The 16,629-nt window shown below is 36.2% G+C and overlaps 1 protein-coding gene across 1 annotated transcript in view; it reads right to left on the bottom strand.

The window, feature by feature from the left end:
- The window catches only part of LOC146000075 (brachyurin-like), a 106,862-nt gene that overhangs the window by 51,326 nt on the left and 38,907 nt on the right, over window positions 1-16,629 (bottom strand). The window contains exon 5 of the mRNA XM_083137405.1: window positions 2,795-2,869. Within this exon, the coding sequence (XP_082993531.1) occupies window positions 2,795-2,869 (75 nt within the window). The remainder of the gene's footprint in view (window positions 1-2,794; window positions 2,870-16,629) is intronic.

Here is a 16,629-nt window from a genome sequence, read left to right as displayed (position 1 = left end):
TATTTGTGTTTAGCCCTCCAATAAGACACATTATATTTGAATAGTACTTCCAGCTAGAGATAATATATGGCAGCCAAAATGCAAGTTTCTGCAGGGTCATCGTGTAAATCAAATTGATTTACTTTTGTCCGTAAGTATTTGTAAAAATTGTAAGAAACAAGTATGACAACGTGGTATAAAACAGTTACGTAGAACACCCTACTCCAGTGGTTCTCAGACTTTTTTCTCATTCTACCCTTTAGTCGTAATTAAACGTTTTCTCCGAATAGTGGGTTTTGGGGATTGTTTTGGCTGCCTGATCGGTGGGGTGTTTTTGATATGTTGGAAGCGTGTATCTGCAATTGAGCTAAATGGTATTCGAGCTGTTTTTGGAGAGATGGTAAGCAAATAAACATTAGAATCCTACGTTTATTATTTTATTGAGCGTTCCTACGTGCACTATGTTTATAATTAGTTTCAAAAATAAAAATGCGAAACACGTGTATGCTAAGATGTACATACAAAACTTTAATTTTCATATTTTTGCAGAGTTATTGAAAAAAGTAAAGAACAAACATAAGTTTGTAAACACACTGTCAAGCACAATTGTGTAGTAATTCCTCAGAGTTTCTAGTGAGAAGGATATGCCTGCATAGCCTGACAAAGTTTCTTTATATCTGGTTGTGCACTCGAAACTTTCAAGCGGATTTTTGGCTTTAAATTTCGGTACTTTTTTTTTGTTTGGGTATAGCATCGATTAAAACCCACTCTCAGAGCTGATTGCGTACCCCGTTTAAGTTTTCCATGTACCCTGGGGGTACTCGTACTACAGTTTGAGAACCACCACACTACTCCATTTAAATATGTTTCTCAAACTGATTGATTAATTTTGTTAATTTTACATCGCTTTTCTGCCACTTTTGGATGATTGCGAAAATTAGTATGAGCAATGATTAGAAATTTATGAATATGCTCACATGTATATGTTTCTCAAAATATACATGATTCATTACTTATCTAAACATTCTAAGAGCTGAGGCATTAACGAAGTATAAGGGAAGAGGAGAAAAAAAAAGTAAGCGAATTCTCAAACACGTACATCATTTCTCTGCTTCTTCTTTGTTCAGAGATTGTTGTCTAATCATGTCACAATATACTTTGCAACAACGCAGTTGGAGCGTAGAACATTATTTCCGATGATCTTTGGCTGATGTATGCAATGGTTTTGAGGAACATTTTCATTTACGAGCACCACCAAAAAGAACCATATTGCAGTGGGTGGAAATGTTCAGCACAACTGGTTCAGTGAATATTCATAATGCAGGACGATCTGGACGACAACGAAGCACAAGAAGAAACGACAACACTGGTCGAGTGATGAACAACGTTCTCCAATCTCCAAAGAAAGACATACGGCGTATTTCGAAGGAATTATCTATAGAAAGAACCAGTTTCATGTGTATGGTTAAGGACACTGGAGTTCACTCCTATCGCATACAGGTGTTTCATGAATTGAGACCTCAGAATTTCCGTTCTCGCTTGCAGTGTTGTGAACGTGTGCTGGTAATCTTTATGAAGACGAACATTACATTGAAAATTCGTGGAGGTCTGATGTTTGTCACGTTCTCCTCAGCGGACATGTAAACAAACAAAACATGCATTTTCTTGGCTGGGAAAAGCTAAACGAGTACGTGCAAAAACCACTTCACTCAGAGAAGGTAACTGCGTGGGCCGCAGTTTCAAACCACGGCATTATTGGCCCCTATTTTATAGAGGATAGACATGGTAACACAATATCCGTAACCGCTATGGCACACAGGCAGCAAGTCATAGAGCGGTTTCAAGCAGACCTAAGGATATTTTGTAAAATTAACAATATGGATTTTGACGAGCAAGTGTTTCAGCAGGACGGAGCCACCGCACACATAGGGCGAAGGAACTGAGAACTGTTAGAGGAACTGTTTCCACATTGGCTTGTGTCAAGAGGATCTGAATTTCCTTATCCATCTCGAAGTCCACACCTCACAATAAAAGATGCATTTCTGTGGGGGCAGTTAAAAGAGAAGTGTTTCACACCACCTCCACAAACTCTACACGAGCTTCACACAAACATTGAATCAGTTCTCTCTGACATAACGCCCGAACAGCTGTCTGGAATGGTTTCCAGAAAGAGGACATGTATAACATGTAATTGTACGACAAAGAGTTCTAACTTGAATAGTAGAGTGTATAAATTCATATAATACAAAATAAACAAAGTAAACTCAAAGTAAAATTTCGGTTACCTTTTCTTGCACCACTCTGTATTATACGAGTATAAAATGTATTTTTAACCAATCTAAATTTTGAACAGATAATAATAATAAATAGTGAAACAAACATTTGTTGATTAACTTTATTTAAATAAGAGATTGTTTTAAAACACAAGCCATAACCGCTAAGACATAGTATTCCAAAAATAATTCCCTTATTTTGCTGTTTATAACTTTCAAATGTGACATGAAAACCTTTTACTCATGTATGTAATAGTTTCCATGTATATGTGTACAGGACATGTTGTGTGTGTTTGTGTGTTCTGTGAGCAGTTGAAATAAGGTAATTATTTTTGGAGCACTGGCATTTTTCAAGATTGTTTTTCCTTGAAAGTATGTAATAGCATGTAAATCATTGCAACTCTTTGAGAGCGCACTAAATCATTAACACGCGTCATATTATATTTTTCTAAAATATTGCGCTGGATCATAACGAATCCTGTAAATTGATTTGAACAATTTAATATTCAAATCTCAAGTAGAATTAAGAAGATTATTATTACCTTCTCCCGTTAGAATAGCTTGTTCACCTTCGTAAGAATCTGTTGTATTTGGAAGCGTAATCGGAGCAACGTAATCTGCAAAATATCAAATGCATTTTACATTAGACTTTAGAATATGTACACCAGTATTTTGCACTATATAATATACGTGGATTAGTCAATATTGATTGAGACTTACCTGTACAGTTAAGATTGTCAAAATGCTAACAGAAATTTACGCCTTATGCTTTTCAAGATACTGAAACAACCGTGCCCAGACCGATTTATTTGGGGATGACTAAAGGTGAGTTTTAATAGCCGACTTAAACTATATAGACCTAATTATTATAAGTTCCTGTTCCTTCTTGAAAGAAAATATTAAAGTATATGAAGGTGAAAATTGAACATAAGGTCTGAGTATGTTTTATCACTTTAGCACAGGTTTTCCTATTATTGTGACGATAATCGTATTATTTGAATAATGAAAGCAAAAAATGAAAAAAAACATTGGCACAAAATTACTAACTTTAACAAATGTAATACAATATAAGCCTATATCTCTCTACAATTAATATCAGGTGAAACCCTCTCATTAAGTAAATAAATCACAACATCTTATCATAATTACTATTTGCCGTTATTATACCAAGGAGTATTATTATCAGTTTACAAATTGCACATAGCTCCTCCATACACATGTTTGGATTTCTTTTTCTCGTGGGTGCGGTTTTGATTGCTACTGCAATCTTCTTGTTATGTATAAATATATTTAAATAAATAAGCTTTGTGAGTTGAAGAACGTGGCTTTAGTAGTTGTCATCTACGCCAAAGTTGGTATTTAATATTCATAATTTGTTTGCATGTACTTAGAATTTATTTGCATATAATTAATAATTTATTTGCATAATTTAGAATAAACTTGCGTATCATTTAATTTACATTTATGTATTTGCATATTTATCACTTTTAAGAATATATAATTATTTATTTTATGAAAAATATGTAAATAGAAGGTAATTAATTAGTGGTACTAAACGCTATACATATGATTTTATGTTTATTACTGCAAAGTATGTAATGTATGATCCGATAATATTAATGTTTATAATATTGAATATAAGAGTTAATGGTTTATGAAACGCTATGAAGGGTGTTAATGGTACAAAAGAAGACGGTCCCGGTATTCGAACTCACGATATGTAACGGTAATAAATGGTTATAGTGTACTATGTAATAATAATGTTATTATGGTATGAAAGACGGTGGTCCGAGACGCTAGACACAATACTATCTCCGAACCTGAACTCCGCGCTGAGGGTAGACAGAGAGATTGAATTAATATTCCGCACAGGTATCAAGAATGAAGCTTTTTTTTAACTAGGTCCAGGCGAAAGGGTTTCTGGCGAGATGGGTTGTTGTGACGGAAGAAATACACGACAAGTCATTTTGGGGAAAATATATTTGTTAGAAATACAAACCACTTCGATTTTAGGTACAAAAGAAAATGTATCACGGGGTGATTATGTCCCTTGAAAAATACAAGAGATCGTAAAATGATAATTTTAAAACTCTCCCTGTAAGGGGAAAAGCCAGTATATGTGTGGTCGATACGGGCAGTAACATAGCAATCGGCACGGCAGGTAGAAAAGTTGGACGAAAAAAAGGTTTTTAAGTTAAAAGGACAGGAACTGTAGGTGATATAATTCAAGTCGGGTGGATGTAAGAAATGTATCTAATGGAAAGAGAGGCGGCGGGTTTTAAATTCGTATGTCAAGAGTTAGCGACTTCAATCTGCGTGAATTTAAAGAAATTGTTTTTTCAAATGTGGAAAATAGGGGTGGCTGGAAGAGGCCTCGAATTTTTGGCTGTGCTTTCGGGGGTATTTAAACTCGGGAATCTGAATTTATCCTCAGATTTTTGTTATTTTTTGTTGTGTTGCTACTGAGTGTTTTTACGTTTGAGAAAGAGAAGAAATATCATGCAGATGCACGTTGTAAGTATTGCATTTTTTTATCTAAGTACAAGTGTTATACGAGAATGGAATTTGACTGGTGTTTTAGGTGAAATACAAACTAACAAGTCAAGTTCTAACTCGGTCGTGTGTTTTTTTTGTTTTAGCGGCCATGTGTTTAGCGTGGCGAGACGGGATAAAAGTGAATTGTAGTAACAGTCGCGATTAACCTATTTGAGATTTGTGCAAAATCCGTAACAAGGATCGAACCTAGGACCGCTTGCACCAACAATATTAGCTTTTTTACTCTACATATAACTATAAGCCTCTTATTTTTTATTTCTTAAAAAAATAAATTAAACGCACAAGTCTATTACATACAAGTTAATTGTTCTAAAATTAATCTGTTACAAAATGAATACAAATTCAAAGTAATTTTACAAAAGGTTATATATAGCGTTTACACAACGCTTTACACTTTTTTTATAAGTCAGGTTATACATATACAGAATACATAGCGTTCACACAACGCTTTTCAGTTTCTCAAGCAAGATTGTACATAGAGAGTAAACAGCTTTAACACTATGCTGTTATATTTATACATTATAACTACTCAAAGTACAAAGCTTTTTTTTTACTTTGTGGAACAAATAGCTTCCCAGAACTAATTCTTCTAAGAACGATCATGTATGTGAACAGGGTGCGAATCTAAAGAACAAATAGAATCTGGTATATAGATAGGTCCCTGCCCTCAAAACTGAAACTTTTTTGTTGGCTTTTCATTATATTTAAACAAACAGTGACGTACGAAATTACCTTACAATTCCCTTCTGCGTAATGTCTGTACTGGCGCCCCAGAAAAGTACACATTATTATTACACGTGATAAATTCATTTATATATATTGCACCTTCTTGTTCTGTTTTTGCTTTGTTTGGAGCCCACAAATCATTGCATGTATATGTAATATGGTGATTATTGTAGAAAAATTTAGTATGAAGAAATTTAGTATACAGTTTCATAACTATTTCGATATCAACACTGTCCACTTTAGCATCCAACGCCTCTCTGTCACGTATAAATATCATTTTATGATCCATCTGGAAGTTGCAGCAGATAACGCCCTTGTAAGATTTGATCAACTGTTTCATTTTATTCTTTTCTATGCATTCGAGATTTAAACATTTCTGGAGTTCTTCTTTTGGTTGACCAAGTGCACATTCAGAACATATAGGGTTGGGATAATTTTCAACTATTGCTTGTACAATAGTGAAAAAAATACACCGGTCTTCGATGCAGTATTCACTGCTGGCACACTGTAAATTAAGGAAAGGCACTTGAGAATTTTGTCCATACACTTCTGTCACATCTTTTAAGTTTGTTCCAAATAATGACAGAAAATAGGTTAGGGGTAACTCACGGCACATATAATGTAAAAACATAATACAATAAATCTCACATTGAAGAGTTTGGGTTTTGAACCACTGTTTCACTGATGCACCATGAAATACAGTTCTTTTTTTTTAAATTTTAGTACATTTGCACTAGGATGCTGACCAAAACTATCAAAGTACATGGCCTCGTTATTACAGTTTAGAAACAAATTTGTCCAGTGTATCCCTGGACCAGATTCATTGTCGGTGTTAATAATAAATGCAGCAGATAATTGCAAATTTTTTGGCAATGTATTATTAGCAAAAACACCTCGAAAAATAAAAGACAGATATTTGTCTGATTAAACAGTTTTTTTCAATTTCAATGTTATTCATTGTTCACTATCCGAAAATGCACTATTTTTGGAACAGCAGCCTTGCTCAGATAAATAATACACACTTGAAGCGTCGTTGTAAAACGATGCTAATGATGAATATCCACTGTCCAATGTTGAGGTGTCCTCTTTAGGTGAAGTACTTGTGGCTTCTCCTATAATATGCTGTTGGAGCATGAAGCTACGGAGATAAGATGCATATAAATGAGCGTCTCTAAGAGCACATTTGATTGTCCTTAATCTGTGATAATTGCGAAAGCAATTTTGTGCAGGGAAGGCTAAGAGCGATATTTTAGGGCATCCTAGGTCCTCGAGGTTAACCACAGTGCGGTGCAGTACTGTAATCAGAAATTTGCATTTGTCAGCTCCAAATGAATAAATAACTGAGGCCCTTTCGGTGTACTGGGAAAGGATAGAAGACAATTTTGAATAATAAATTTCCCCGCTAGGCCATTCCAGACAATGCTTGTTTTGTGTTTGCCACATATTTTTGTTTTCTGCTCGAATATCTAAAGTATCCCATGCGTAAAGTAGTATAAATATCCATGATTGCATACTATCTGAGTCTGCATCGACAATAGCGAGTTCTTTAGGAATAAAGTTGCCAGAATTGTCTCGGAATGCTTGAAAAGCAACGACAGCCCTCATATTGTGATCCGTACTCCTTCCAGGCTGGAACTCAACTGACGTTTATTTTGTATCATCTGGGAAGATACCACGGTGGTTATCTATTTGCAGTAGAGAATCAAATTCTCCATAATTAATGCACGTGACCGGCGTAGGCAATGAAGCAGAGAATGACAGTTTAGCACTTACACTCCCATCACGTAATATGTCCCAAGTAGAGTCAATTTCCATTGTGGGTGAAAGAATAAAGGGATACAAAGCAAATCCATTATCAAACTCTTCTCGGAAGAGACTGTTTCCTGCATCCTGGTAATGTATTCCTGTTCCAGAGAATAAATTGTAATATGCTTGGATAATATTTTTGTCTGTGAAGTTTGGGCAGAGAGGTTGGTTTGGAATGGTTCTAGTTCCAACTTGGAGTTGAATTTTATTCAATCCAAAATTAAGGAAATTAAAGGGTTTTTTATGTATTTGGCTATTGAAAGCTGAATTTTCAACAAAACCTAATATTACACGTTTAGGAACAGTGCATAAAAATATATCATCTAGATTATAAGAAGTAATATCTTGAGGGATAGTTATTGATTTTATTTTCACGCGTGTAATTGGGTATTTAGCTGTAGTAGTTTCAAGAGCGTTTGCATGAGCAAGACCTATATCTGCTGATACAGAAACTCTCTTTACATAAAAAGAAATGTCCTGTATTTCTACACGAAGAGAAGTATTCTCGGCTGCCATCAATGAAAATGCATCGTTTAATTTAATTCTCATGGACACATTGCTCAAGAGAAGACGATGTTGGCACATAAAATCAGAATACAGTCGACCATACATGTCGAATGACCGACTTTGCGCAGCAAGACTCATTCGTTTTTCAATTCCTTTATTTTCAGTTAGATATTCTAATTTTCCAGGAGTATCGCGATACCAGAGAGCCGCAGTGAGGTATGATTTTTAAGCCTCATTAGAATAGTTGAGTAATGCTTCAATATATGCTCTGTAAGCGTAACACCCTGCAGAGGACGAAATCAATTTGTCATTTAACGAAACATCGACCTGACTGAATGCTGAATGTTGAAAATTGTTTCCGGGGGCAACCAGGTTATCGGCAGCTAAGGCCGTACCATCTGGTTTAGTTATTTTACTTTTTAGGAACAGATAAATGTGTGCTGGGTCAATGTATTCTCCACTGTCTCCAGTAATGGCAAACTCGATTGCACTGTTACTGGTTAAAGATGAAATGGGACGATACTCCACTAAACAAGAATTGCACTAAACAATACTTGTTTGAGTTAATGGCAGAGAAAACAAATCCAATTCTGTATTGGTGCATTCCGATGAGTTACAGTTTACTAACGACATGGTAGTTAATTAGCGAATATATCTTTGTGTACCCTTCGCCTCTTTTTGCGAGACTGGCAGGTAATGAATGGTGGTTCGAATTTTATAGCTTTAGCCTTCCGTTTTTGTTTCCCTTTCCCTGAAAGAATCTGAGAAATTTTTCTCCCCCTTTCACGAAGAGCTTGCCCGTGTTGATTTACACGATCCCTGAAAGATTCCTTGAGAGGTCTGTTTTGTAGAACATTCCCAACAAACTCCATTCCCGAATGTAAAGTTTGCTGGCCAATTGCTTTAGCTCCTTGTTATAATAAAGGAGCAGCAAAACGAAACAAGCTTTAAAATATTGAACCGAGGGCCTCGTGACCTTTCTGATACGAAGGACCGGGAAAATAAGGTAAACCTGCTCCCGCCTGGTTGAGATAATAATCACGATATATCTGACGCCTATTGTATCTCATTGTCGCTTGAAATGTAGTTTAACACTCACATCTCCGAAGGCAAATGAGAGTGTACGCCCTGTGTTGTCTCTTAAAACTATTCTATTGTATCAAATAAATATTTCGATACAAGCATATAATGAACAGGGTTAAATATTATAGATTGTGACCGTCAATAAGGGACTGAAGAGAATGTAAACATTCATAAAAGAGGTGCCTTTGTATCTCCTACAAACTGGTAACTGAGTACATTAGTGTAAACCATAATTTGCTGAGGGTACTCAATATTTAAGTTGGTTTGTTTCGAACTATGTTGTTGCTTAACAAGATTTCTATTTGATTCGAATCCTAACTGCAGAGCCAAAATATCAGAAAAGTTCAGTGTAGATAACTGAGTATTGTATTTTGTCTCAACAATATTGGTGGACTGCTTATAACCGAATCGAAAAAGCCCTGCTCTAATATGATCTTGATTTAAAACTTGTAAAACAGAGTCCACACTTGAATAATTGTTTTACCGCTCTGTTCACTTGACTGATCTGACTCTTGGGTCTAAAAAGTCCACATGATTTCATTTTGTCCTTTTTGAATTTCAGACAAACCCACTCACCATCCTCTGTATTGTACTGTGTTGCCTGCACATTGTCCTAGTACACGAACTAGTCCTGGTGTTGCTCGTTGCAAAAGGCGTTTCCGTTGAATAGGTTTTAATTTGCACAATAATTTAAGTGCTGGAGCATGTTCTTTTAGTTGTGATGTCATTCTGACGTTCGCACAATAAATGGTTTGTTTACATGCTTTCCAGTGGCATAAATAGTCAATTGTTCATCGGGGAAAATATGCGCCTTCATACGTAAACTTTCAGGTGTATTTTGTGTTAAATCGAACATTAAATAACTGTGTGGTGTTTCAGTTGCATCTAGAAAAGCTTCCAAAACACTTTTACAATTGTCAGGTTTGAAATCTCGTGCTAAATGATATATTTGGTGTTTGTTTCGTGGATTCTTGAATATCACAAAATAGTGAGAGTTGAGGTTTTGTCTCTCATTTTAGCACCTTTGTGAAATACGTTTTGTACTATAAAAATAACACTTATATTTTTGTGATGAGAATATTTTGTATATACCATATCTCTGCAACAGCTGAATTTTTGCTGCTTTCATTCATCAGATCATCAATGAAAATTAATCCAGGAGTTTCAATATCCGTATTTGCTACATCAGGGATTTCTTCAATAAACTGAATATTTGTATTTTGGGTTAATTTTAATCTGGGAGGAACCACACTATACACCCATATTACTGTCTTTGGAACTTGTGTAAACATTTTAAGTTTATAAAATAGAAGCTTATCCACAAAAGTGGTTTTTCCAGTTTGTGACGGCCCACAAACCATCATTGCAAAAGGGTGTGTAAAACGCAGTTCCATATTGAACAACACACGTTCTCTGCTTGAAGCGCAGCCACACAATGGCACATTTATATATTATCATAAGTTTTACAACTAACTGTAAAACACAAATTAATTTTATCTTTTCTTTTCAGGACGAAATCAAGAGGGAATGCACAATAGGTTGGGCAGTTGTGTTCAGGGGGAAGAAGGCCTTTATAATTGATTTGAGGGCGGAACACCGGCTTCTGCCGGTGCCCCCACCACCTCGCCGGAGGTGAAGGGCGGAGGGAAGATGTGGGTATTGTAGCAGGCAACGCCTTAACTGAGAGTGTCCCTGGATACAAAAACTAATAGCGACACTACAGAGGACCATAGTAGTAGAACAATAACAACCTCTAGAAGATAATTTTTTTAAAAAAATGTGACTTAAATCAATAAAAAATGAAACAGAAAACACTCGTTTTCTTATTTAGATACCATATGACACAGTATTATAATTTTCCATTTTTCTACGTTTTATGTAGACTGCTTGGTGTGTTTTCTGCTCAGATGCAGAAACAATTTCAAAATTAGCTTTTCTTTTGATTTTACGTGGGTTCCCAACAACTCGCTTTTCAATTTCCCTTTTGACCAGTTGCTTAAAACAATCAAAATTAATCTGGAGTCGAGTTCTGTAATTCATGATAATGTCTCTTACTTTTAATAACATGTTTCTCATCCAGAGGATCATGTTTGTTCTCCATATTATATGCATAGTTTTTGGGACCACCACCCAAAAAGCATGAAATTTGGTAGGGCTCTATAATCTAATCCGTCATTTCACCAAGAAATGAGCCCGTAGGAATAAAATTTTCATGTTCATTTTCTACATAGAACACAGAGTCCTTATCCATGAAATGATATAAATGCATCCTTCCATAAACAGTAATAAACGAGAAGACAAGTACATTTGAGAGGACTGACGGTTCATTTTTGGTTTCAAGATCAATATAATCAGTATAATTCTGAAATAGGGAAACATTACAGATATCATACTGTGGATTAAACACTATATCATGGAATTTCTGTTCTGTATTTATAAAAATAGACTTAGTTTTTAAAGTATCTTCGTAAAATTTCCCGTACATAGAATTAAGCAGAATTTTGGAAATAAAACGAAGCCAGGGTTGGGTGAAATTTCATCTTTTACAAGTTGAATTCTCTCATGATCGAAATAATCTTGAATATACTTATCTTTGTCATGTTCTGAACTGCATCCAGAAGGATATCCTGAGGACTGTTGTTTTAGTCTAAGAAATGTGTCTACATAGTCTTTGAACACATTATCATTCTGGTCAGTCGAAGGAAAATCACAAATCTCATATATTTTGATAATTTTGTACCCTTTTTTTACAGCCAGTTTCAGTTCTTTCGATACCCAAGTGCCATGTAAGTGACTTTCTTTATCTGTGTGTGTACATTGTTCTTGATTCTCGCTTTGTGCACAAGTCCTGCAAAAAACAAACATTAATTTGTTATTGCATGACATGTCCAGTACTTTTAAATATTAATCTCTAGGGGGAGAATATCACATTTGACAACCAGAAACACATTATCCAAGGTAGAAAACTCTGACGTGTAAATCACTGGTTTCCATGTAGGCATTTTTCTTTGCTTCATCATAGCAGTTTCATGCTCGTATTTTCATTAACTTGTTTTTCATAAACAGCCCTGAAAAGTTCTGTGCGTCCCCCATTAAAAGCTTGTTTTGGGATAAGTGGGTTATTCAGGGAATAACAATTCTCAGCAATGAATTTGTGTAATTCTGGATCTCTTTTAATCTCTTCATTAAATTCACATTCCCATTTTTCTACAACCGTGTACCCATTTGCTGTAATATTTCTTTACGGGTAACAGTACGTTCGTACCTATGGTCAAGGGTCTCGCCAGTCTCGTTAAGAGGCTTATCTCTGTTTTCAGGAAGGCTTTTCCTACAAGCGTTAAAATAACACCCATGGAAACTATAAACAATTTTGCTTTCTTCATGCAGCCCGTCCAACTTGTCACGTTCTATTTTAGCCTCCCCAAGATTGCATGCATGCTTTAGATTTTTTCAGTATTTTCAACCCACTTTAACAATTTTAATGCAATTAGAGACTGATGGTCTTGTTCACGAAATCCAAATGGCGGAACTTTAATAAGGGTGTTTTCTTTCAGATATTTACTTCTAAATGTCAGAGACGGCAGTGATGCAAGAGTCGCGCAGCGAACAAAGCACTGCATTCCAGTCAGATCATCGATAAGATTAGAGGATTTAATACATGCAGCACCAAGAATTTCCACATCTTTAATACAGTATTCGCGCAACTCTTTTTGAAAATCAAAAATGTTCCCTGCTTGCACTGTTTCCTCATGCCATTTTAGCATCTCTTCTTTTTCTTTGCGGGACTTGGAATATATATCATAATACTGAATATCTGGGAATGGACCTATATAATTCTGATTTGCAGGGGTGGAAAACAAATATAGAAAATCGCCTTTCTGCAGATCTTCCGCTAGTCCCAGACTTGCTGGCAGATCTATCAATTTCATGAGCATGAAATTCAACGAGTCCCTGAACACTACTTTCTTTGTTAGTGACATCTCTATTTTTCCTACCCTGCATAATTACGGATGGGGTAATATTCTCTTTAGTAATCAGGTAATTTAAAACAAAATGAGAATCATATCGCCCTGCATTATGTGAAATACACACAATTTTATCAAACCCTTCCCTCGGTGTTTTTATATAGTGCATAAATTCTTGAATATTGGGGAAAATATGTACACGGGGGCCGCACGTCTCGCAGAAACCTGCATCAGTGTCTTTACACACATGACAGGCTTGCTTAGCAACAGCCAGATTGACTTCGTGTTTCTGGTCATTCTCACCCTCTACCAGCATACACTAAAAATCATAAAAAATGTAGAGTAATTTTGCACTTGGTTCAGGCTTAATAGGCTGAATATAGCATTTGTGTGCTGGCTCAACAAAAGCATTACAGCTTTTACAAAAAAAAATATCGCATTTGTGTGGTGCTTTGCGCAATCTCTTGTTCACTACTTTGTAACATACATTACATTGGTGAATAGCTTGACAAACGTTTCATTTCCGCCCTGAGGTGCGCAAATGGTTTTCATAATATTTCGGGAACAGAAATTTCCTGTTACATGCAGTGCATTTTCTAGGGATAGTATTAGTGGACTCATTGTCATGACTGTTTTCACACAATGCACAATATCTAGAGCATTCAGTATGTTGATATTTATTATTAAATCCTACCTGACCATTGGGTCAGTAATAATTTTTCACAAGACGTTTAGGGACAGAGTTGACTATATCAAAATTCTGATCGTGATAGAGTAAATTAATCTGTTTAGGGCATAGGGAGTGCATCGAATTGCTTCATACTCTCTATCCCCCTCTATCATTGAAAACACAACAATTTGGTACTCTGGTACCAAATGGTTCTAAAATTTATGAATGTCCTCTACAGTGCACTCATTGGTTGGATAGACGCGTGCTTCATAGCATAACCGCATAGCCGCTTCTTTAAATTTATTATCATATCTTCGAAACAATGGGATCTTCTTAGTAAGCAAGCACAAATTGTCTTCATTAGTTATAATACTAAAAGCAATCTGTCTCTGGTTAGGATTGTTTATTGTTAGTAAAGGTGCGTATTTTCTGTAAAGAGGACATTTTTTCTTCACTCTAACGGGCTTTGGTTCAACAATATGCGCCATACATTTCCGAAGAAACATCAAACAGAATATTTCTCATTAGAAATTGGAACATACAGCCAACCAAATATTCAGGGTCCCTCACAACCTGATAAGGTATTTCAATTGATACCTCCCACCCTACCATTCCAAACTGTCTAAAATATTTTTCTCTTTCATCTACAATTGAAATAATATTGAAATATCGTAATATGCATTAACCAGTTCCAGTGGGGAAATATACATTCCATAGGTAAAATTGCGTATAATCTCGTCTTAAGTACCCACTGCAGTGTGGTTAGCCTCGTTGGTAGAGCTTGCAGACGCCATCTTTCACTAACAGTTCCTTCCACTCGCACGTACACAGAAGATAGAATCACCTGTAAAAAATAGAAAAATAGTTGTCGTACTTGTTCATATTACAAATATTTGTTTCTTGCTTCGGTTCATTATTTGAATTTACATATTATTTAAAAACACAATACATATATGTAACAATTCACTTACCTTAATTATAGCTTCTCTTGAGTTCTTTGTCTGAAACTCTCAGACAATGATCGGGAGTTGATATCTTTTCTGACACAATGCTTCAGAAATTCTTCTCAAACTAACATATTTTCCCTTTTACGCGTATTTTTATACTTCGTAAGCAAAACCGACGCTTTCTCTGATTGGTTGAAATAAAACCGACGCGTTTTCTAATTTGTTGAAATAAAACCGACGCTTTCTTTGTTCTTGCGGTCTAGTTCACCTTGAACTCCTTCCCATAATCCTTTGTTCTAGTGTTCTAGAAAACCTTAGCCTACTTTGACATAAACATATTTTAGCATACAAGCGGCGCACAGTTTCAAAAATTTGACCCTGCTCGCGCATTCCGAGACATCATTTGTTGTCTGGTTCAATCCCTCCTCTGCCCTACGGCGTTGGATACCTTTCCCCTGTTCTTGCGTTCTGGTTGACCTTGGAAAAAACCCGGTTCTGAAAATCTACCAACGTGTTCTCTGATTAGTGAAGCAGGTTCTCGCGTTCTTTCTTTGTTCTGGTGTTCTGATGTCATTTGACCTTGACCGCACATCCCCACATTCTTCGGTCTACCCTCAGCGCGGAGTTCAGGTTCGGTCTAGCGTCTCGGACCACCGTCTTTCATACCATAATAACATTATTATTACATAGTACACTATAACCATTTATTACGTTACATATCGTGAGTTCGAGTACCGGGACCGTCTTCTCTTGTACCATTAACACCCTTCATAGCGTTTCATAAACCATAAACTCTTATTTTCATTATTATAAACATTAATACTATCGGATCATACATTACATACTTTGCAGTAATAAACGTAAAATCATATGCATAGCGTTTAGTACCACTAATTAGTTACCTTCTATTTACATATTTTTCATAAAATAAATAAGTATATATTCACAAAAGTTATAAACATGCAAATACATGAATGTAAATTATTCTAATCATATGCAATTTTTTTCTAAAATTTGCAAATGCATTCTTAATTATATGCAAATAAATTCTAAGTACATGCAAACAAATTTTGAATATTAAATACCAACAGACGTTAGCGTAGATGACAACTACTGGCGTTAGCAATTAAGGCTGTGCTCAGAAGAGGAATAAAATGCGGGTCGATTTGTGGAGGAACTCTGTGAGATTTACAAAATAGAAACATCTGCTTTACTACGTGACAATAAAATATGACATTGTTTTGAGGTGTGTCTCTGTGTGTGTGTGTGGGTGTGTGTGTGTGTGTGTGTGTGTGTGTGTGTACGAGAGAGAGAGAGAGAGAGAGAGATAAGGTGGAGTGATAGAGAGCGGACACCTCATGTGAGAAAAACTACTTGTCTTCTCTAAACACTGATATTATGTTAATTATTTAATGGTAGTTTCTACATTTTTATTCTTTTGAGGATATGTTAGGAAGTACCCAGGCACCCTTGGTACCCACCTTGAGCGAACATGAGCATGCTAGCGAACAACACTAAACGCACGGCCATGGAAATAGGCGGCTGGGCAGAATTGCGCCGTTGCCAGATATGGGAAAAGTAAAGCGAGAGCGCGACAAAAGTCGCTGTTTCCAGCGCACACTGTGGCAAGGTCAACCGAACTGCGTTGCCTAATTCGAGCACTCCGGGGCGTTCTGGGGCACTTTTGTGTCATCCCTGACCTTTCGAGCGAATACTGCCAGTTTGTATCGTATGGATTACAAAGACCAATTCTACAACGAGATCTTTCATTCTCTTAAACCTCCGAACAAACGGGGTTGTGCTCAGAGGTGGCAACAGCGCCAACTTCTACCACCCGCCTAATTTCATGGCCGTGCGTTTAGACCTTCGTAAGAGTTTGACATTTTCTGTACACAGAGAGATTTTTCTTTCCGTTGAAGAAAAACTAGTGGGATAGAACCAAATCAGGTAAATCTGCTGAATGGTATAGACAACTAAAAACCAAAGGTTACTAATGTCCCACTAAGGATGTGTGTGTACTCAAGGCTCAATCCCATGTCGACAGATTCACAGCTAGTTCTGGAACTCATCAATCCGTCTGAATACTGTCGCGCGACTTCGAACTGCATCACTCACTG

Source organism: Lepisma saccharinum, chromosome 16, assembly GCF_977018435.1.
Source record: "Lepisma saccharinum chromosome 16, izLepSacc3.1, whole genome shotgun sequence".
NCBI lineage: Eukaryota > Metazoa > Arthropoda > Insecta > Zygentoma > Lepismatidae > Lepisma > Lepisma saccharinum.
The sequence above is the reverse complement of the archived record's forward strand: the minus strand, read 5'-3'. Positions and strand labels throughout refer to the sequence as shown.